Below are 23,491 nucleotides of genomic sequence, written 5' to 3' on the forward strand. Positions count from 1 at the left end.
ACTAAATAAATCTCAAATATTCATGTTTCTTTTTGTTCACTTTCTTGCTTTTTGTTAACCATTGTTAACCAAAACCAAAACCAAATTTAACAAATACTCTCAATAAAAGACACATGTGAAACAAATTTCAAAGATTTTTTAATGTTATTGAGACCTTGTCTCAAACATCTTTTAATTGTAGCACATACAATTATTAGAGTTAAGATCTTCCCTTCTTAACATAAAAACTTGAAGAATCATTAAACCAATGAGAGCTACTCACAATGATATTAGTTTCTCATCTTAAAAAAAATTCCATTTTTGTTGTAAAAATCAAATTAAGCTAAATACTTAAATATTATTATTGAATAGGAAGACACAACCCTCTACATTAGAAATACCTTATTGTAGCACTTGGAGTTAAGATTTTCCCTTCTTAATATAAAAACTTTAAAAACCATTAAACCAATGAGAACTACTCACAATTATAGTAACATCTAGCATTGCTAATCTTTGAAAAATTCCATTTTTCTTCTAAAAATCAAATTAAGCTAAGTATTTAAATATTATTGTTGAATTGGAAGAAACAACCCTCTAGAAACACCTTAGAAATCATTATAAACTATCATAATGTATTATAATAGCAAAATTCCAAACAAGCCATTAATTTTCGAAAATCTATAATGTAAACATGTGGGTCCTAACTTAGGGAGAGAAGAGTTAAATGTTAAAGAAAAATTTATTCATGAATCCGAATGAAAAAAGAAATAAATATTAGAGACCTATCAATTATTGTCCATAAATTTGAGGAACTAGAAAGGTATTTATTGTGAATAATAAATAAATAAAACAACTAAAAGCGCGTTTATTATATTATTTATTTTATTCAGTAAAATGGGTGTAGGAGTGTAGCCGTTGCACTTGTCTAACGCTCCCTCTCTCTTTTTTTCTTTCTCTATAGCTGTTCTTCACTATTTCTCTCTCTCTCTCTCTCTACCCTCACACACACCACTGAGTAAAACGCTGTCAACACAACACTCTTCTTTCAGTATAGCCTTTTCCAGTGACCCATTTGTTTATTCTCAATTTTCCGGTTGAATTTCAACTGCAATAGGTAAATTGCGATTTCCCCCACCAGAAACCCTAGCCATTTCTAGATGACCCACTTGTAAATTCGCAATTTTGTTACTGAATTTCAGCTGTGTTTGATAGTTTCTTTGCATCTTCTCCGCCAATTTTGGGGACAAAAAATGTCAGAACTCGATCTGTCCAAGAAAGTAGCCGATAGGTATCTCAAGCGTGAGATTCTGGGTGAAGGTACATACGGGGTTGTGTACAAAGCCATCGATACGCAGGTAGCTTTTTTCGAATGTTTCCCTTTGTTCTTTTCGAAAAACAAAGTAAAAGAACACTTATGAACAAAATTACGACGGTATTTTTAGGGAAATATGTTTTTCTATGGATTGTGAGAATTGGGTATGAATAAAATTTGGAACTTGGAAAGGAGTTGAAATCTCCTGTATTGAAGGTTGGTTGAGAAAATCTTTGGATAAGAGGAAAATAAGTCTTCATCCAGAACCTTAATGTGGAAAGTGAATGTATGCATTTTAAAGTTCTTTAAAAATGGATTTGGTAAAACTATGCATTTTTGTGGTAACTTGCAATTGGGTATTCCAGTTTCCGTTTATTATTCGTTTTTGTGTTGGTGGTGGCTACTATTTGATTTTATTGCACTGGGTATTATTTGATTGTATTGTGGAATAATGGCTGCACACGTCTTCATGAACTGGCCTTTTATTTAATAATGACGATGATATTACAATGGTACGGTTACTATTATTGTTGTTATCTTGTGGGCCTTCTAATTATAATGTATTCATTGCATGGACAGACAGGGCAGACTGTGGCTATTAAGAAGATCCGGCTTGGCAAGCAGAAAGAAGGGGTCAATTTTACAGCTCTCAGAGAAATTAAACTGCTTAAGGAGCTCAAAGATCCAAACATTATTGAGTTGATTGATGCCTTTCCACATAAAGGAAATTTACATCTTGTGTTTGCCTTCATGGAGACAGACCTTGAAGCTGTTATACGGGACCGGAATATTGTTCTTTCACCTGGTGATATAAAATCTTACCTTCAGATGACACTTAAAGGCCTTGCTGTTTGCCACAAGAAATGGGTGTTACATAGGTAGATTATGTTACTTACATGTTCATTCTAAGTCGTTACTTGCGTTTAGTTCTGAGCTCAGAGCTTTTGTTATGTATTTTCAGGGATATGAAGCCAAATAATTTGTTGATAGGATCTAACGGACAACTGAAACTTGCGGATTTTGGTTTAGCTAGGGTATTTGGAAGCCCAGACCGCAGATTCACTCATCAGGTTTGCTTCTTTGTGCACAATATATTGTGAATCCTTTAAGTATGCAAGATTAATCCCTACAACTAGAGGAAGGACTTTGGAACCGGTTTCTTTAATTAATATCAGCATTCTGAGTAAATTGTGAATTTAAATAAGACTCAAATAATCTGTTAATTATTCCACTTTCTTCATATTCTTCCATAATAAAACTAGTAAAGTTGCCTAGAATTTGGATGGTTAGAATTTACATGATTGGAAAATAATTCTCCATAGACATTTTATAATCAAATTTAGTGTTGTATGATTCTTTAGTTCAAATTTGTAGGAACACACAATGTAAGTCAAGCTGCTTTTACCATGAAGTCTCTATTATTACTGCCTGATTTTGGCCCAAAACTTAAAGCAAATAAGGGAAGGAAAAAGAAATATTATGGGTAAAAAAGTATGGACATGTAATTAGAAGTAGAAGTATTCTAGATTTTTGGTGAATATGTTTTAAGATGGTGGTTCTTTAGGATAAACAACTATTTCATTTCCTGAAGAGTGGAGTACTATTTGTTGAATTAGTAAAAGATTACTTATCAGCCTCTTTGTAACAAAAGTGTTTCTTTTGAATATCATGTCTTCATTGCCTCCTCTAGATATTAGCTTCCGTGTACCATTGAACTTATTATGTTTATTCTTATGTTTGTACCTTGAACTTCTCTTAATTGGTATGCACTTTTGACGCTTAATACATGAATAGGTGTTTGCAAGGTGGTATAGAGCACCTGAACTATTATTTGGTACCAAGCAGTATGGTCCAGGGGTAGATGTTTGGGCCGCAGCCTGTATTTTTGCTGAACTTCTTCTTCGTCGACCCTTCTTGCAGGTAAACCAATATTGTCATGGTGATTATGATGAACTAGTAAGCAAAGGATATATATTCACTTTTTGAAAGTTAAAAATTAATCAATAGATCCCAAAACTATCTGGGAACTTTTAATTATGTCTAAACTAGAAAGAAAATTCTGGAATACATGGATTTTTTCTAGGAATTTGACCATTTGCATGAGAAACTATTAAACCTTTTTTCTGTGTGTGTATGATATTAACTATTTGACTTCATCTTTTAGTTCAAATTGCACTCTGAATAAAAAGCCTTTAGAAACTGTTTTACTGCTCAGAAGCTGTTGGATATGGTGCTTATCTACATTATTGACACTAACTTTTGCTTCCATGTTATTCCTGTTCTGATAATTCTTTTACGTCACTGGTTTACTTTTTAATTTCAGAGTGTGTATTGTTTTTGTGTACTTAGCTATACTTCTTCTGGTGATTTCATGAGTTTGTGTTTGTGATTTGGTAGGGTTCAAGTGATATTGATCAATTAGGAAAAATTTTCGCAGCATTTGGAACTCCATCTCCTTCTCAGTGGCCCGATATGATCTACCTACCTGATTATGTTGAATATCAACATGTTCCTTCTCCACCTTTGCGTTCTTTGTTTCCAATGGCAAGTGACGATGGTTTAGATTTGTTGTCAAAGATGTTTACCTATGATCCAAAAGCTAGAATTTCAGTGCAGCAGGCATTAGAGCACAGGTACCGTAATCATTCTCTTAAGAAAAATAGTTTCTTTCCTTTCTTGTTCCGATTTTTAATCTTTGCCCTTCCATTTTAGGTACTTCTCTTCTGCACCTCTGCCCACAGATCCTGTTAAACTTCCAAGACCTGCTCCTAAGAAGGAATCTAAGGTTTCGGATGTAATTTCAAACGAAGGTCCTACGGTCTTGTCACCTCCTAGAAAGTCTAGGAGAGTAATGCCAGGGCGTGATGGGTCTGAAGGCAACTCTTTGCAAGGAGATAAGTTTGATGATAGTGTTAATGTCAGACAGGCAGCTGCTGATAATACAGGCAAAAATGAGCCAGTTCCAATGTCCCTAGATTTTTCTCTTTTTGGATTGAAACCTCCAAATAGACCTACAATTACCAGGTAAAACATGTTGATCCTCCTATCATTTTCTAAGTGGCCTAATAGTTTGTAATCAAGGCTCTATATACTATGTTAAATATTTGAGTATAAAATTGAATCTACAGGTAGAGTGTGAAGTTAATAAATTCTGCTAAATTTAAATGATAGAGCTATGTGATAACAGCAATGCTATCAGTTATTACACCTTATTTCTGTGCTACACTTCTTATGTGGCAACTTACACTCTTGCAACCATTTTGATTCCCAACCTTCTGCATGACTAGGATGTTGGAGACCCAAAATGCTGTTAGTGTGAGTGAGGTGTTAAATATTTTTACTCTATATGTAATCCATCAAGAGTATCATGAGAAGCTTAACGGGGAAGGGAAGTGTAGAATGCAATTGCATTTTTTCTATCAGAGTTGAATAATGAAAGTGTACTACATTTTTTGTCTTTCAATTTATCTTTGTAAGTGCTATTTAATTGATTAATTTTATCTCTTGTTCTGCAGTGCTGACAGATCACATTTAAAAAGAAAGTTAGATCTAGAATTTTAGCAACCAGGATGAAATATTCTATGATGGTTGCATCGGTACAACGAGAAAAAACACTGCGAATCAGCTTCGCTTGTATGTCATTCCTTCCTTCTCTCTCTGCATGAAGCTACTATGATTATGTTGATTTTTAAAGGAAGAAGAACGTAGCAGTGACAGCGGAATAGCATCTCACTTATATACTAGTTCAAGAGAGTTGAAAGTAACTATCATAGATTAAAAAAATAAGTAACCGTACTCTTTGGATCCCTTTGCTCTGAATTTTTTGTTCTCAGCATTCAACAGAACTTGTATCTCTTCATGGATGCCTTGGTTGAGAGGGCTTTTTCTTGAGCCCTTGTCTGACGCTTGACAAAGTAATGGTGGGGAAAACTGGATGTTAACATTGATTTGTTATTCAACACAAAGAGAAATTATTGTTTACACTCAAAGTGTATGATATGTATTTTCTTGGGGGGTTTTCAAATAGGTTTTGCACTGATCAAAATTTTTTTTGTAGACATTGTGGTTGATTTTGGCTGATTGCATGCTATTCTGGCGTGCCGTGTTTGGTCCTTATTGGTTTCAAATGTGCAGAACCTTGGTTTAGTTTTTGTTTAACAAGCTAATGATTTTGACATTCATTTCAGTGTGTGCTTAATTTACTGTCTTATTGCACTGTGTGCTAATTAAAGCATTGCTGATGTTTCTTATAGCAGTTTTAGATGGAGATGCTGTCGTGCATGTTTGTGTGCAAATTAATTTTGAAAAAAAATGTATTGTTTTTTGAAAGTTGTTTCAGAAAGGTAGAAAAGAACAACAAATAATTAATTACACATGTTCTTATCATGTATTAATGTTCTTATCATGTACGTGTTCCTTTTTCCATAAAAGAATCATTGTAGAGAAACTTCTTTTAACTATTGCGTTATCGCTCATAAAATATAATCACTATCCAAAACAAAAACACTTAAATAACAATTAATTTTAGAGACAAAAATAGTTAGTTATTATAGTAATTAATTACTTTTTATTTCTAAAATTAATTGTTATTTAAAGATTTTTGTTGTAGTGGATTAAAATTAAATTTAGAAAAAATGGTTAAAAATGTTAATTTTTAGATAAGTGTACCAAATTGTATAAATATTAATTTGAAAAGTTCGCATATCATTTTTCAGTAGATTTGTATGTATCAAATTGTGATAGGGATGTACGGGATTTAAAATATATAACATCATAATTCAACTATGCACTGTCAAGATAATACAAGGATAAATCAAGTGTGAAATATTAAATTAAATTAACATTTTAAAAAAATTATTCACTCATATTAAAAAAATAGATTAACCTTATATAAAAGAATAAAATTATATTAAAAAGTTAATTATTTTTTAAATAGTCCATAATAGACCAGCTGTATTAAAGATGGGTGAGAAAACTGCAATTGATCATTTATAACAAGGTTATGTTAACAATTTTTTTAACAAATTTTTTGATAATAGGATAAGTGTCGTCACTGATCTGTTTGAATTTAATTTTAAAAAAAATATTTAAAATTGACCGATCACAGGTCATATGTGTAACATCCCAATATCTCACGCTGGATAATTCATAATTTATATATCGTAACATTACATTTACGGTAATATCCCGTAATCTCACACTTATAAATTCATAGTTAATATATGTCTACACATGTTTTAAACTCAGATTTCAACTATAAACTCATAAATATAATTCGAATTCTTCTAGCTTATTCTTCTGTCTCTCTCTCTTCATTGGCATTGGATCAGACGACATTCCTTCATCTGCTCCCGTATAACGAATTATACGATCATCGCACATACCCAAACACAAACAAACACAAACAAGTAGGGTGAGCTAACATGCAACAAATCATTTATAAAACATGTATAATTACCTTGATATAAACATCATATAATAATTATGTTCGACACCCTCATACCACAATTCCTATTAGACACTCGTCTCACAATACCCAATAGACACCACAATACCCAATAGACACTCATCCGGATGATGCGTTGATGAGCGGTCACGGGAGGTTATGCACTTGTAATGACTTCTACTTCTTTTTACAAATACACTTTCAAAATACTTCATACCATTCACAAGGTTAATCCCCTCACTATGTCCAAAACCGACACATAGACCAGGACCTCCTGCTCCTCTCACCACATAATTCATCCCTCTCTACTTGAGACTAGATGATTATTAGAGTATCAGGATAACCTCCAACTACGGGACCCTCAACATCAACATATACACAAATACCATAATATTACTGAATCTCTCCACGAGACTCATGCCATACTCATTTTCCTCAACTCACATTATACCCCTACAAAATCTCCCCATAATACTCATAACATGTTCAGATGCATAAATTCAAATGCAATATAATAAAATACAATCATCGCATAAATCACACAAACTCAATATATTGCATAATAATTTAACAGTACTCAATCTGTTCAATAGGATTTAAGTTAAAAACTTGTCGAGTAGACTTCCAGGAAAGAGAGGTGCGTCACAATGGACAACTTAAGTACCAAGTCTTTCCTTAGCCAAAGTGTTCCTCAACTAGTTTTTAACAAATTTCTTATTTACAGATTCAGAACAACAACATATAATATTAACACTGAATTTCAATATAGATTAACATACAGTAAGCATTAACAGTATTCACACAGCGGAATTTCAATATATGAATAGTAATAAAACAATACTAAATCATAATATAAAAGCATAGAACTATTAAATCATAATATAAAAACATAGAAAGGTTAGCTCCCCTACCTCTATTCCAGACTTCTCTCGCTCTGAATTTATTTCTCCGAAACCCTTCAGAACCTCTACTCTTCTTGCAACTAAAAATTTCTCCCTAACTCTTTTTTTTTTCTCTATTTCTCAAGCTCTCACTTGATTCCTCTTCTCTTGGTGCAGAATAACCTTCCCTCCCATGGCTATTTATAGTAAAAAAAAAATTTACTATTCATTAATATTTTAATATTATTTATTATTTTAATATTATTTAAAAATAATATTTCAATCATTTTCTCACCAAATCTGATCCTAATTTCTACCTACTACTTTCTTCCATGCTAAGGAATCCAAATGCTGAAAATTTATTTTTACTATTCACTTTTTACTATTTACTATTTACTTTTTACTATTCAATTTTAAAAAAATTTACTAAATAAGTTACCAAAAATTTGAACCTCTCCTTCTAAAATTACTATAATTTTATATCCAAAATTTACATTTTTCTATCCATTAAAATTATTATTACTAATAAAATACTAAAATTTACTACTATAAATATATATATATATATATATATATATATATATTTTTTTTTTTTTATGGGTCTTACAATATGCGTTGTTAAAAAGTTATAAAAAATAATGTAAAACTTTTTTTTTGTTATAATAATGCAGACAAAAATCCAAAAGTAAAAGATAATAATGGCAACATAAAGTGGAAAGCAAGTTAGAAATCAAATATTAGGAGGAATAGAAAGTATAAAAAGATTCTCTCTTTTATATATATTCATAATAAAATGAATGGATAATTATATTTACTCGATTGATCTGAAATACTTGAATTTCAATATATTCGGAAAAAAAAATATATTTGAAACTAAAAATCAAAGAATTTGAATATATAAATATGATAATTATCATTTTTCGAAAGATTTCAAGTAATAGAACCTGATTAACATATCTATATTCATTTATTCATGAACTTATAAATATAACATTTATGAAAGGCTTACTTAATTTCTTTTCATCACTTAATATATAATATTTTTCAATTTTTTATTGAATTGAACGTTAAAAAATTTGTGCAATAAATGATTGTCTTCATTTCTCTTTGTAAATTGGAATTCTTTCACTATGAAACAACAATTTAATTCTTCAAAGTCTCATATTCCATCTTGAAATTCCTCCATCCAAATCCGATAAAAACAATAACATTATTTTAATTTATTTATTACTTTACCATGACAATTTTCTTTCATTTGAACGTTGATTTTTTGGGATTCATATAATTAAGCAACATTAATTTTCCAAGATAAGTGCTCTACTTAGAACAAATATTGTTAAACTATGAAGCAACATCAACATTTTGGCCTTCAACTTTGGCTGCACTGTTTCTTACTCTTGCAACTGCCCTTTCTGCCTGAACAATAAACAAACTGATATTAGTTAAGGAACAACCACCAAAGAATCAAATTAAGAAAACTAATTAGTTTAATCACTTACAATAAATTTATCTTAAAGTTTTCTTAAAGTTCCCCTAATATATAAATTAGATGTACAATTGGTCAGAAATAATTGCTTGAATATATGACATTGTAACACAATTGCTTCATGGTGAGATATCACAAGAAAGACACTAAAACTTCTTTAGAGCATATTCAAAAGATCTAGAATCACAAACAAAATTTCATAGAACACATGTTTAAGACAAGTTCAATCGAGTGAAACTAATTTGATAAAATTATTAAAAAGTGAATTTTAAACTAAACTTAATAACATACAACCGACTTGTTAGATGAGATTTTCATCAACTTGTATATTTTAAATTGATTTTATCTCTGGAATTTCCCACAAAAATAAGATCAAAAACCCAAAATTATATTAGTAGAACTAGAACTGGTTAAAAACTGTGATACCAGGTTAAGAAGTGATACCAGGTTAAGAAGTGTTCTTTAAGCCTAATTAAACCCCATAAAATAGGCTTGTAAAGTGAGATTTACATCATTTATATACTCTAAATTGAGATTTACATCATTTATATACTCTAAATTGACCTTATTTCTAGTTGACTGGAAACTAACAGTACATAAAACAAATCTTTAGTTATTTAAAGGGGAAAATGGACCATGGTCTTGTAGCAAACTTTCATCTTTATGAGTATGTATCAGATTTTCTCTTCGATCTTTTCTCATTCCTTAACTCTATATTTTGTAAGATGTTAGCAATGACAAATCATTCAAGATTTTGCAGTATCATATTTCTATCTCTGGTAATATTCATAATTGATAACATATTGAGTTGAAGATAGGATAACTTACTTCTTTCTCCCAATTGGCCTGTAAGGTGAGAAGAAGAAAACACACCACTTGCACAGTAAGTGCTAATACAATCCCCAGAAATAGCCCCTGTACTCATCAAGAATCAACACATTAATATTTAATAGTTTCAGTTAATAAATTACACAATGCTATTAGCTTAGCTACAAACCAGAAGGATTTTGATATTTACTATAAGATCTTTTCTCAAAAGTTAAATGGCTAATTTACCTGTCCCTTCATGTGGAATACAAAAGCTGAGACAACGGAAAAAGGAATACCCAAAATATAGCAAGATCCTAGATTGATATATGCACCAAGTTTCTGCCAACCACATCCTCTGGCAATACCTGTTCATAATCAGTGAAAAAGTTCACATTTTATAATGAAAAATGATTCTTTGACGTACCTAAATTTTTTAGTTCATTTAACATTATCCTTCTCTACTTTTTACTTTATTCTTTCTTGAAAAAATACAAAAATTTACATTTTTATAAACATTTTACTCTTGTATTATGTATTAAATGAATGGTAATACAAGAGAAATGATGGAACTGGATGAGATTACTTTGTTTTCGTTGAATCAATTTAATGCAATCTTGAACATTTAATCAAAAGGGAAATGGAAAAATGGACTTTTTGAACCTGATCATTGATTGAACTTATTCAATACCTTGAAATGCTGTTTGAATTGAATCTACAAAAGCAGCACTTGCAACAATTGGCATCATGGAAATCACATGTGTGAGAACTTCATGCACATTGGTAAAAGCACGCCCCCAAACTTTCCATAACGACATAAGGATAGAAAATTCTACAAGCCCCACCAAAAGGGCCATGAACATGGTGACTTTAACTGCTAAATATGCAGCTTTTGGTCTACCAGCTCCTAATTCATTTGAGATCCTTGTACTGTTTGAGAGGTAGAATGTAGTTAGCCATGTTATGGTCAATAATATGCAAAGTTCATTACATATGTTATTACCATATAAACAATGCAATTCTCTACGAAAGACTAACCTTCCAGCAGCACTAACTCCAAATGGTACCATCCAAAATATACCAGACGTGTTAAGACTGAGATGCAAAAAGAAATACAACTTATCATACATTAAGAAGGAAAGAAAGTGGGGTTTCCATTAAGAAAGATAAAAATATAATAGCATACTGTATACACAGAACAAACATTAGCTTATCAATTCAGATATCAACAAAAAAACTAACCATATAGAAAGAACCGATGTTTCCAATTTCCCATTAGCAAGAATACCAGACAAGATCACAATTGTTTCAAACGTCCATGATTCCAAGCTGCAACATAATGATACAATACAACAGAAGCAACAATCAGAATATCTCAGCATCAGTCATTCACATTCTAGTCACAAGGGAAACGAAACAAGTTCTTACAAGTAAGATTAAAGTAAATGTACATTGCCATCCTCCAAAAGTCACATAACATGATCTTAAGATGATTACATAGTGATATTTGTTTTGCTTATAGAGCTAAATTGATGACAAAAGCATGGCATGTATGGAGTAAGTTGTGTACATATTTTAATAGGATTAATTTTATGACAAGTAAAACTAATTTACTAGGACATGTTTTCGCAATGTCTCAATGTCACATAAAGAGTGAATTTTCTATAACTTTTACAATTTAAAAGCTATAATATTTGTCATAATAAATCCTTTTTATGTCATAAAAAGTCCAGTGTATACTAGTAGTGTATCTTTAAAATGATGCATGAAAATGTACTCATTAACTATGTTCTTGCAATGCTAAGTTGTTATATTCTATGAAAGAAAGATGTGGTTCAAAAAACAAGATCTTACCACACCATGACTGCTGAGGGAAAGGCCAGTCTGAGAAATTTTGGGATGTTATGCAATGATTTCTTAGAGAAACCAGTCCAAGTTTGTTTGCATGAAGGGGAGAATCGAATGTAAAGTGCAAAGATTATGGTGTTAAACCAATTTGATATGCAAATTGCAATGGCAGATCCTTTGATACCAAGGTCAAGTTTTAGAATGAAAACCCAACAGAGAAGCAAGTGCAACAAGCTAGTCAAGCCAGTGGCTAGCACCATGGGAAAGACTATGTTTTGGGTTTGTAGGAACTTAGTAATGCATCGAAGAAGAGCATTGGCCGAAAGACTTGGGATCAAATATCTGGCATATAGTTGAGCTAGTTTTGCAACTTCTTTGTCTTGATGTAAAAGAACAAGAATAGGCTCTAAGTATACCCAAATAATGGACACTGGTATGCTAGCAATGATAAGAACCACCATGGCTCCTTGGGTGTGCACACCAAGCATGTGATACTGCTTTGCTCCATATGCTTGGCCACAAAATGTGTCCAATGCACTTGATAGACCCATCTAAGCAAATTGAACCATCAACATTAGTCAATAACATGTGTATAATAATCATATACATAATATAAAACATGTGTTGTACTATTTGATAATAATGAGTTACTCATTCTATTAAATCAAATTGAAATGTAATAAATTTGAATTAATAATGTAAAGAATTTACGTATGAAATTATAAGTTTATGAGGAAAAAAATATTAATATATGAACAATATATATAAAAAAAGATATCTATAAACCTATTATATTAAAGTTTTTTAGGTTAAAAAATGTTAAAGTATTATATTCTCTGTAAGATTAATTGAACATTAGTTTGATTTGGTTTGAGATGTTAAACCCTAAATTAAAACAATCTATGTACATCAACCAGCAGACAACCTTAATAATTTTGCACATCAAGATAGGAAAAAGATGTTTAGGTTTTGAACAGGAAGAACCTAGAAAACAGACATTCTTATTCCAACAAGACATTAATAACATGTTTGAGTTCCAACAGACACAAACCCAAAAAATTACTGGTACAGGACTTATTAATAATAATAATAATAATAATAATTATAGTTTTAATCGATTTCTGTAATTCAAATTATTCTCTTTATTTTTTTAGGGGTTAATTGTTTTGAAAGATTTTTTTTTAATTCAAAATTACAATTACTCTTTTACTGTTTACAACAAGTAGAAATAAAAACAACAGATAAAAAATACAAGAACTTATTAAAATTAAAAAAATTATTTATCTTTTTATTTATTTTAAAAAAACTTAACAACATTTAAAAAGAGAGTAAAGTGAAAAAAAGTGTCTTCCCCAAATAAATTCAACTCACATTCAACCCAGATTCTTATCAACTTGTGTAAATCTACAATTCCAAAATGAATAGTGTTGAATACATATCTACCAGTATATTGAGATCATAATCTGATATTCAAAACTCTGGCAGCTCAAGCAAAAAACTAGAAAGGATCTGTCATAAACTTGGTGCATGTTCTTTTCTTCTTAATCAGCAATGAAATTTGTACTTATTGTTTTATACATTTTTCTTGTTTGAGAAAGATATATCTTCAGGAGTTATGCAAAACTTGAAAATGGTGTGGCTGAGAAAGAAAACTTCCATATATGACATATAATTATGCAGAGTAATTATAATTAACATGCATGTATAGATCTCATCTGGGAAAACATTCTGCAAGAAGTTGGTAAACTATAACACAGAGAAAATGGTGTAAACTTACCATGACATTGAAACCAGTAGAATTGACAATTGAAGTTGACAGAGATACAGCAGCCAAACATATCTCACTCAAATGACCTACAAACATGAGAGATATAAGCTGCAAACTGAACTGAAACACACACACAAATATCATAGGTCCTGCCAGCCATAGCTGTTTCTTTGCTTCTTCTTTCATCTCCTTTCTCCACACCGGCATTCTCTCTTTCTCACTATAATGACAGTACTTTCCCCAACAACACAATACTATCTATATAAACAAAATCCTCACGGTAAAAAGGTAAATAAAATATTTACTTTTATTAAATTGATAAAAATACATAAAACATTAATTAGAATCCTGTAAAATATTTATAGGTTTTCAAATGAATTTTTGTTTAAAATTAACCTAATTACCATCCAATTTTATCTTATTAATAACTTGAGGTATTCTTAACATTCAAGATGAATTACTAACATTGCTAACAACTGGTTGTTTTTGTTTTAGAGATTTTGAAGGATTGACTAATCATTAGCTTTGGATTTGCGTTGACCAGTGTACAATAATTATTATTAAAAAAAAAATTCAAGTAGTAGAACCTGATTAATATATCTATATTAATTTACTCATGAACTTATAAATATAACATGAAAAACTTACTTAATTTCTTTTCATCACTCAATATATAATATTTTTAAATTTTTATTGACGTTAGAAAATTTCTGTAATAAATGAATGTCTTCAAAGTCTCATATTCCATCTTGAAAAAAATCTTCCTTGCAAAAATCCGATAAAAACAGTAACACTATTTTAATTTATTTATTACTTTACCATGACAATTTTATTTCATTTTAATGTTACTTTTACTTCTCAGCAAATAAATATATTTTTTACTCACTTTCCTTTTTTCTTCACACATTTTATTTTATTTTATTGCACCAGAATATAGACTAAAAGAAATTGGTTCATAATTTCTCAGAAAATTGACGGTTATTGTTTTGAGAGTGTGTGCTACAAAGTTATAATTATGTTGTGCTTAAGTACATTGATGCTAAGTTTGGGATTCATATAATTAAACAACATTAATTTTCCAAGATAAGTGCTCTACTTAGAACAAATATTGTTAAACTATGAAGCAACATCAATATTTTGGTCCTCAACATTGGCTTCACTGTTTCTTACTCTTGCAACTGCCCTTTCTGCCTGAACAATAAACAAAACAAACCGATATTAGTCAAGGAACAACCACCAAAGAATCAAATTAAGAGAACTAATTAGTTTAATCACTTACAATAAATTTATTTTAAAGTTCCCCTAATATAATTAGACGTACAATTGATCAGAAATAATTGCTTCAATATATGACATTGCATCACACTTGCTTCATAGTGAGATATTACAAGGAAGACACTAAAACTTCATTAGAGCACATTCAAAAGATATAGAATCATATTTGTAAAAACAAAATTTCATATAACACTGGTTTAAGGCAAGTTCAATCTTGTGAAATCTACAATCACATTTGTAAAAACAAAATTTAGATCACAGGTTTAAGACAAATTTAATTGTGTAAAACCAATTGATAAAATGATTAAGAAGTGAACTTTAAATTCAACTTAATCATACAAAACTGACTTGTTAAGTAAAATTTATATTCATTTATATATTCTAAATTGATCATACGTTTAGTTGACATAAAATTTTCAATAAAAATAAAGTCAAAAACCCAAAATTATATTAGTACAAATAGAATTGGTTAACAAATTGAGTTGAAGATAAGATAACTTACTCTTGAGATAAACTTAACTTTTAGAGTTTTATTAATAATTTTGTTTAAATCTTATTTTATTAGTTTTAGGTCTAGTAATATTTAGTTTTATTTTGATAGAGATAAAATAGGAACAAGTAGTTATGATTTTCTATTTATTTAGATACATTATTATTTTATGATAGATTAGACAAATTTTATTTTTAAGATAGTTGAAATTTCATTTCAGATTTTATTTTTATTTCCGTAATATTGCAAGTATCACGACTATTTACCCTTCAATTATCAATAAATAACATATTCAGTCTAAGAAAAATATCAGAGAGTGTGTATAACGTGAGTTTTTCTCAACACTTACTTCTTTCTCCCAATTGGCCTGTAAGGTGAGAAGAAGAAAACACACCACTTGCACAGTAAGTGCTAATACAATCCCTAAAAATAGCCCCTGTACTCATCAAGAATCAACACATTAATATTTAATAGTTTCAGCTGTTAATAAATTACACATTGATATTTACTGTAAGATCTTTTTTAAAAAGTTAAATGGCTAATTTACCTGTCCCTTCATGTGGAATACAAAAGCTGAGACAACGGAAAAAGGAACACCCAAAATATAATAAGATCCTAGATTGATATATGCACCAAGTTTCTGCCAACCACATCCTCTGGCAACACCTGTTCATAATCAGTGAAAAAGTTCACATTCTATAATATAATGAAAATATAAGAGAAATAATGGAATTGGATGAGATTACTTTGTTTTCGTTGAATCAATTTAATGCAATTCTTGAACATTCAATCAAAAGGGAAAGGTTTAATCCTTTTCGACATCCCTATTTATGTACGAATGTCTCAGATGGGTCCTTGTTTTCTAAAGTGTATCAAAATGGTCCTTAATTTTGAAAATTGATATCAATTGAGTCCTTTCCGTTAAGTTGGCTGGACGGCGTTAAAAAAATTGATGAGTGGATGCTGAGATGACGAACGAACGCTCGTCCACCAGCGAACGAACGCTCGTCCACCAGCAAACGAACGCTTGTCGACCACCGAACGAACGGTCGTCCAGTGTGGAACGAACGGTCGTCCAGCAGTAAGAGGTCGACGAGCGTTCGTTCTCTGGTGGACGAGCGTTCGTTCGTCATCTCAGCATCCACTCATCAATTTTTTTAACGCCGTCCAGCCAACTTAACGGAAAGGACTCAATTGATATCAATTTTCAAAATTAAGGACCATTTTGATACACTTTAAAAAACGAGGACCCAATTGAGACATTCGTACATAAATAGGGATGTCGAAAAGGATTAAACCAAAGGGAAATGGAAAAATGGACTTTTTGAACCTCATCATTGAATGAACTTATTCAATACCTTGAAATGCTGTTTGAATTGAATCTACAAAGGCAGAACTTGCAAGAATTGGCATCATGGAAATCACATGTGTGAGAACTTCATGCACATTGGTAAAAGCACGCCCCCAAACTTTCCATAACGACATAAGGACAGAAAATTCTACAAGCCCCACCAAAAAGGCCATGAACATGGTGACTTTAACTGCTAAATATGCAGCTTTTGGTCTACCAGCTCCTAATTCATTTGAGATCCTTGTACTGTTTGAGAGGTATAACATGTAGTTAGACATGTTATGGTCAATAATATATGGTATTACCATATAAACAATGCATTTCTCTAAGAAAGACTAACCTTCCAGCAGCACTAACTCCAAATGGTACCATCCAAAATATACCAGACGTGTTAAGGCTGAGATGCAAAAGGAAATACAACTGATCATACATTGAGAAGGAAGTGGGGTTTCCATTAAGAAAGATAAAAATATAACAGCATATTCTATACAGTATCCAGAACAAACATTAGCTTATTACTTCAGATATCAACAGAAAAACTAACCATATAGAAAGAACAGATGTTTCCATCTTCGCATTAGCAAGAACACCCGACAAGATCACAATTATTTCAAACGTCCATGATTCTAAGCTGCAACATAATGATACAATACAACAGAAGCAACAATCAGAATATCTCAGCATCAGTCATTCACATTCTAGTGACAAGGAAACTAAACAAGTTCTTACAAGTTTAAGATTAAAGTAAATGTACATTGCCATCCTCCAAAAATATACCCTACATTACATTACTCTTTTCTTTACCAGTCACATAACTTGATCTTAAGATGATTAAAGAGTGATTTTTATTTTGCTTCAAGAGATAAATTGATGACAAAAGCATGTCATGTATGGACTAAGTTGTGTACATATTTTAATAGAATTAATTATATAACAAGTAAAACGGATTATGACAATATTCTGGTATAAAAAACTCATCCTTTTTATGATGCTGTAAAAACCTATTACTGTTATAGAAATTCTGTTTTACCTATTATAAAAAGTTTTGTTTATAATAGTGTATCTTTAAAATGATGCATGAAAAATGTACTCATTAACTATGTTGGTTGCAATGTTAAGTTGTTATATTCTATGAAAGAAAGTTGTGGTTCAGAAAACAAGAACTTACCACACCATGACTGCTGAAGGAAAGGCAAGTCTGAGAAATTTTGGGATGTTATGCAATGCTTCCTTAGAGAAACCAGTCCAAGTTTGTTTGCATGAAGGGGAGAATCGAATGTAAAGTGCAAAGATTATGGTGTTAAACCAATTTGATATGCAAATTGCAATGGCAGATCCTTTGATACCAAGGTCAAGTTTTAGAATGAAAACCCAACAGAGAAGCAAGTGCAACAAACTAGTCAAGCCAGTGGCTAGCACCATAGGAAAGACTATGTTTTGGGTTTGTAAGAACTTAGTAATGCATCGAAGAAGAGCATTGGCGGAAAGACTTGGGATCAAATATCTGGCATATAGTTGAGCTAGTTTTGCAACTTCTTTGTCTTGATGTAAAAGCACAAGAATAGGCTCTAAGTATACCCAAATAATGGACACTGGTATGCTAGCAATGATAAGAACCACCATGGCTCCTTGGGTGTGCACACCAAGCATGTGATACTGCTTTGCTCCATATGCTTGGCCACAAAATGTGTCCAATGCACTTGATAGACCCATCTAAGCAAATTGAACCATCAACATTAGTCAATAAAATGTGTATATAATAATCATATATACATTATATAAAATATGTGTTGTGCTATTTGATAATAAGGAATCAAATTTAAGTATGAAATTATAAGTTTATGAGGAAAAAAATATTAATATATGAACAATATATATATATATATATATATATATATATATATATATATATATAATATATATATATATATATATATAAAGATATCTATAAACCCATTAATTATATTAAAGTTTTATGTTAAAAAAATGTTAAATATTATATTCTCTGTAAGATTAATTGAACATTAATTTGATTTGGTTTGAGATGTTAAACCCTAAATTAAAACAATCTATGTACATCAACCAGCAGACAACCTTAATAATTATGCACATCGAGATAGGAAAAAGATGTTTAGGTTTTGAAGAGGGAAGAACCTAGAAAACAGACATTCTTATTACCCACCCAACAAGACATTAATAACATGTTTGAGTTCCAACACACACCAACTTAAAAATTACTGGTACAGGACTTAATGACGATAACAATTACAGTTTTAATAGATTTCTCTAATTCAAATTATTCTCTTTAATATTGTTTTGAAAGATTTATTTTTTAATTCAAAATTACAATTTCTCTTTTATTATTTACCACAAGTAGAAATAAAAATAACAAATAAAAAATACAATAATTTATTAAAATTAAAAAATTATTTATCTTTTTATTTATTTAAAAAAAACTTAACAACATTTAAAAAGAGAGTAAAGTGGAAAAAAGTGATCTCCCCAAATAAATTCAAACTCACATTCAGACCAGATTCTTATCAACCTGTGTAAATCTACAATTGCAAAATGATCAGTGTTGAACACATATGTACCAGTATATTGAAAACTCTGACAGCTCAAGCAAAACACTAGAAAGGATCTGTAATAAACTTGGTGCTTGTTCTTTTCCTCTTAATCAACAATGAAATTTGAACTTATATAGTTTTATACATTTTTCTTGTTTGAGAAAGATATATCTTCAGGAGTTATGCAAAACTTGAAATTGGGGTGACTGAGAAAGAAAACTTCCATATATATGACATATAATTATGCAAAGTAATTATAATTAACATGCATGTATAGATCTCATCTGAGAAAACATTCTGCAAGAAGTTGGTAAACTATAACACAGAGAAAATGGTGTAAACTTACCATGACATTGAAACCAGTAGAATTGACAATTGAAGTTGACAGAGATACAGCAGCCAAACATATCTCACTCAAATGACCTACAAACATGAGAGATATAAGCTGCAAACTGAACTGAAACACACACACAAATATCATAGGTCCTGCCAGCCATAGCTGTTTCTTTGCTTCTTCTTTCACCTCCTTTCTCCACAACGGCATTCTCTCTTTCTCACTATAATGACAGTACTTTCCCCAACAACACAATACTATCTATATAAACAAAATCCTAGTATGGTCAAACATAAATAAAATATTTACTTTTTTATTAAATTGATATAAATACATTAATATATAACATTAATTAGAACCCTGTATAACTTTACTGTTACAAATAATTAATAAATCTTAACATGTGTTCATTCTCAAATGTAGGTGCAGATTTTACTATAATTTTTTGTTCAATATTGATAGTTTTTGGTCTTAAAGGGAGTGTTTTCTCATAAATATAAACTTCTGTAAACGATAAAAAAGAAAGACTGAATTTATTATTAGAATACATCATATCATTAAATGCTATATGTTTTTATTCGAAAATTAGAATTTGGCATCTTCAAAAACTTTTTGAAAACAGATAAAAAAATAGACAGCTTTTTGTTTCTTTGCATGGAAACTGGCTTCGTGGCATGGTTTTTTCGAAAACGCCGCGTTGACGTAGTTGAATTAGAAAATGAGTAAAGAAAAAATAAAATAAAAATAAACGCATTTAGTGATTCACTTTAATCCATTTAGTAACATACTTAAATGATATCATATTATATATTAAAATTTTATATAAAAAAATTAAATAGTTATTAAATGATGTAATTATTTCCTGATTTAAAAACAATTCAAAGAGTAAACAGAGTTGTAATGCTATTAGTAACTTTTCAAACTATTTCCAATAATATATAATGTTATTATTGAATGTATTCAACTATTTTAATCAATTTCAAAAAAAATTATTAATTTTATCATTAAATATTAAAAAAACTTAAACAAGCTATATTATTATAAGCTATAATGATATTATTAAATTTTGTAAACTATGTTACACAATAAATGTTTTGAAGCATTTTAAACAAATTTTATTTAACTTTAAACTATTTTAAATCACAATATAACTTTATAAGTAAAATTTACTCTAAATATTTATTATTATTATTTAACTATAGGTATATGATAAGATTGATAAGTATTGAAATTATTAATTTAAAGGTTATATTTAAAAGAACATTTAATTAATTAATAATATAATGTGAAGTGTTAATTAGAAATATGTTATTATACCATTAAAAGTTCTTATATTAATATAAAGAAATTCAATACTTAATTAATGCATATTTATGTAATGTATATAAGAATTTATTTAATGTATATAAGAATTTATATAATACAGGGCTAAATATGTTTTTAGTCTCTAATCTATCAATCAAATTTGTTTTTAGTCTCTCATTCAAAGTAAGGTACATTTTAGTCATCTTCTTTTAGGAAACCTTAATTTTTCGTCCTCTAAAACTAACAGCGTTAAAAAGAAGCTAAGCTGGCTAACGGTGAAGTGCCACTTCATTTTTTTTTCTGATACTGAATCAATTTGTCCCTCACCGTTCGATCACTATCATCATTCAGTCACCATCATTGTTCGGTTACCATCACCATTCAGTCGTTATAATCGTTCGACCATTACCAATACTGTTCGATTACAATCACCATTCAGTCATTATAACCGTTCAGTCATTATCAATACTGTTTGGTCATTACCATACGATGAGGGACAAATTGACTCTGTAAAAAAAAATGACATGACACTCCACCGTTAGCCAGCTCAGTTTTTTTTAACGCCGTTGAGTTTTTAGGACGAAAAATTATGATTTCCTAGAGGAGAATGACCGAAAAGTACCTTAGTTTGAAAGAAGGACTAAAAACAAAATCAATTCATAATTTAGGGATTAAAAACATATTTAACCCTATAATATATATTAACATAAGAATTCACTTGTAGTAAATAATGACTAAAATTTCTATCACTATAAATGAAAAAATAATATTACTAATTAAGTTATGACTGATTTAATTGTTGATTTGTATTAATTACTATCTTCTTGATACATAATTACCAAAATTAATGACTAATGTTATTAGAGACCAAAATGACTACCCATTTTATCCAGTACTTTATATATATATATATATATATATATATATATATATATATATATATATATATATATATATATATATATATATATGTAAACGTTTTTATACTAGTAAGAAAAAAACTTACACGTAAGTTAAACTTAATTTTCAAAAAGTTAATATAGTATTTACGAATAAATTTATCGAAATAATTTTGATAAATACGTATATAAATAATAATAATATAATAATAATAATAATAATAATAATAATAATAATAATAATAATAATGGACGTATTCTTAGTTCGAAGGTATATTTATCACCTAAGCAAGTTTCGAATTTGAAGATTTTTATTTTATTTTTTCTCTTAATCAAATAAAAGAAAATACATCATTATTTATATTTTTATTTTATTAATCCTCGCATTGAAATAGAGACATATGCATGGAAGAGAAATGGCTAAAAGACAAAAAATCATTATAAATGAAGGTAATTTTTAATTTTTGAAAATATAGTGAAATTTTTATATTGGACATTGATGGGACCAACTTTATCAAACAGAGAGATTTATATGATTGGACATGATGACCTTGAAAAGGGCATGAAAAGCATTATAGTAAAAGAAAATTGGCATTGAATATGATGCAATCACAATAGTTGCCAAAATACAATATGTGTCATATATGTCTACATGAAAAATATAAAGGGGAAATAAATATATTAATAAAATTGTTATTTTATTTACAATGTAATTTTAACAAGTTTAAAATTAATCAACAAACTTATATTATATGTTTCAATATGAAATATTGTAGTGCACTATATCATATTTTCTTATCACTAATTAATAATTAATATGAATGAAAGAAAACAAATATTTGATATCTATGGTCTGTTTACTATTCCTAATTTTCCCATGTCTATTAGTAAATTTGTTTTAGATAATAAATTATTAGTAACACTTATCTTGACTCAAGAATTATATATAAAGCTATCAAACTGTCTTTTAAGAAGAATGATAAATTTTATAATTCAATTGATAATTAAATTAAGTGAATTGAATAATTTAAACAACTTTTATAATTTTAATTAAATGTATACATTAATTACAATACAAACTCATTTATTTACAATAGTTGAATCAACGTGTTTATTTATATATTTTTGTTAAGGATTATTATAAAAAGAATAAGTAAAAATTAAAATGTCCACTTACATGACAAATAAATATTATATCATTAAAAAGTTATTGAACAACATTTTAATTTTTAAAAATATTTTACATAATTAAAAATAATAAATAATTATAATAAAATAGTAGTTTAAAATTATAAATCCGTGGTGATAGATCAGTCGCTTTCAATCAAACTGAAATAATTTAAACCGTATGTTAAGTTTGAATTTTTTTGACCTACAATTAAAAAATTATATTTTTTCTAGTCCAATATAACTTAAACTCATAGTGAGCATAAATAAATTTTATATTAATTTTTTTTAATCCTTTTAAAATTAAAGATTATATGAAGAGACACTTATCCACTGTTAAGTGCATTGAAATTTATTTTGACCTACAATTAAAAAATTATATTTTTTTTCTAGTCCAATATAACTTAAACTCATAATGAGCATAAATAAATTTCATATTAAAATTTGTTTTGAATCCTTTTAAAATTAAAGATTATATTAAGAGACACTTATCACTAACGTAAAACAAAAAGACAAATTTAGATTAAAATAGCACTAGAAAGAAGATAAAACTGTACAATAGGATTTTTTTTTAAT

The 23,491-nt window shown here is 29.2% G+C and overlaps 3 protein-coding genes across 7 annotated transcripts; 1 reads left to right on the forward strand and 2 right to left on the reverse strand.

Annotated features, from left to right (window-relative positions):
* Positions 1 to 891: 891 nt before the first annotated feature.
* LOC148199841 (cyclin-dependent kinase D-3-like) lies at positions 892 to 5,472 on the forward strand. Of its 5 annotated transcripts, XM_088114247.1 has the most exons (8): positions 892 to 1,093; positions 1,192 to 1,334; positions 1,871 to 2,169; positions 2,253 to 2,361; positions 3,086 to 3,211; positions 3,689 to 3,924; positions 4,004 to 4,315; positions 4,579 to 4,781. In XM_088114247.1, the coding sequence occupies exons 2-8, from the start codon at positions 1,230 to 1,232 to the stop codon at positions 4,718 to 4,720; spliced, it is 1,329 nt and encodes a 442-aa protein (XP_087970373.1). In that variant the 5' UTR covers positions 892 to 1,093; positions 1,192 to 1,229; the 3' UTR covers positions 4,721 to 4,781. The 5 variants fall into 5 exon arrangements, with proteins under 5 accessions (XP_087970373.1, XP_087970374.1, XP_087970372.1 ...); XM_088114248.1 differs by lacking the exon at positions 4,579 to 4,781 and adding an exon at positions 4,807 to 5,472 and having other exon boundaries at positions 892 to 1,334; XM_088114246.1 differs by having other exon boundaries at positions 892 to 1,334.
* A 3,337-nt stretch (positions 5,473 to 8,809) lies between these two features.
* Positions 8,810 to 13,734, reverse strand: LOC148199842 (protein DETOXIFICATION 16-like). The gene is made up of 8 exons (XM_088114372.1): positions 13,537 to 13,734; positions 11,766 to 12,310; positions 11,154 to 11,240; positions 10,950 to 11,006; positions 10,603 to 10,841; positions 10,161 to 10,279; positions 9,933 to 10,019; positions 8,810 to 9,034 (listed from the first exon to the last, which is right to left on the reverse strand). The coding sequence occupies exons 1-8, from the start codon at positions 13,732 to 13,734 to the stop codon at positions 8,960 to 8,962; spliced, it is 1,407 nt and encodes a 468-aa protein (XP_087970498.1). The 3' UTR covers positions 8,810 to 8,959.
* A 733-nt stretch (positions 13,735 to 14,467) lies between these two features.
* Positions 14,468 to 19,783, reverse strand: LOC124833012 (protein DETOXIFICATION 16-like). The gene is made up of 8 exons (XM_088114328.1): positions 19,557 to 19,783; positions 17,812 to 18,356; positions 17,188 to 17,274; positions 16,984 to 17,040; positions 16,651 to 16,889; positions 15,840 to 15,958; positions 15,642 to 15,728; positions 14,468 to 14,718 (listed from the first exon to the last, which is right to left on the reverse strand). The coding sequence occupies exons 1-8, from the start codon at positions 19,752 to 19,754 to the stop codon at positions 14,644 to 14,646; spliced, it is 1,407 nt and encodes a 468-aa protein (XP_087970454.1). The 5' UTR covers positions 19,755 to 19,783; the 3' UTR covers positions 14,468 to 14,643.
* Between the last annotated feature and the right edge of the window lie 3,708 nt (positions 19,784 to 23,491).

Source organism: Vigna umbellata, chromosome 4, assembly GCF_029865625.1.
Source record: "Vigna umbellata cultivar VRB3 chromosome 4, Vumbellata_1.0, whole genome shotgun sequence".
Lineage (NCBI taxonomy): Eukaryota > Viridiplantae > Streptophyta > Magnoliopsida > Fabales > Fabaceae > Vigna > Vigna umbellata.

Bases quoted from the DNA above. Each gene is read 5' to 3' on its own strand.
- LOC148199841 (XM_088114246.1), top strand. From the start codon at position 1,230: ATGTCAGAACTCGATCTGTCCAAGAAAGTAGCCGATAGGTATCTCAAG. The intron at 1,335-1,870 runs GTAGCTTTTTTC...TTGCATGGACAG, and splicing joins ACAAAGCCATCGATACGCAG to ACAGGGCAGACTGTGGCTAT. The intron at 3,925-4,003 runs GTACCGTAATCA...CTTCCATTTTAG, and splicing joins CAGCAGGCATTAGAGCACAG to GTACTTCTCTTCTGCACCTC.
- LOC148199842 (XM_088114372.1), bottom strand. From the start codon at position 13,734: ATGCCGGTGTGGAGAAAGGAGATGAAAGAAGAAGCAAAGAAACAGCTA. The intron at 10,842-10,949 runs GTTAGTCTTTCG...CCTCTCAAACAG, and splicing joins GGAGTTAGTGCTGCTGGAAG to TACAAGGATCTCAAATGAAT. The intron at 9,035-9,932 runs GTAAGTTATCCT...TTTATTGTTCAG, and splicing joins AGGCCAATTGGGAGAAAGAA to GCAGAAAGGGCAGTTGCAAG.
- LOC124833012 (XM_088114328.1), bottom strand. From the start codon at position 19,754: ATGCCGTTGTGGAGAAAGGAGGTGAAAGAAGAAGCAAAGAAACAGCTA. The intron at 17,275-17,811 runs GTAAGTTCTTGT...ATTATGTTGCAG, and splicing joins CCTTCAGCAGTCATGGTGTG to CTTAGAATCATGGACGTTTG. The intron at 17,041-17,187 runs GTTAGTTTTTCT...TTTGCATCTCAG, and splicing joins ACATCTGTTCTTTCTATATG to CCTTAACACGTCTGGTATAT.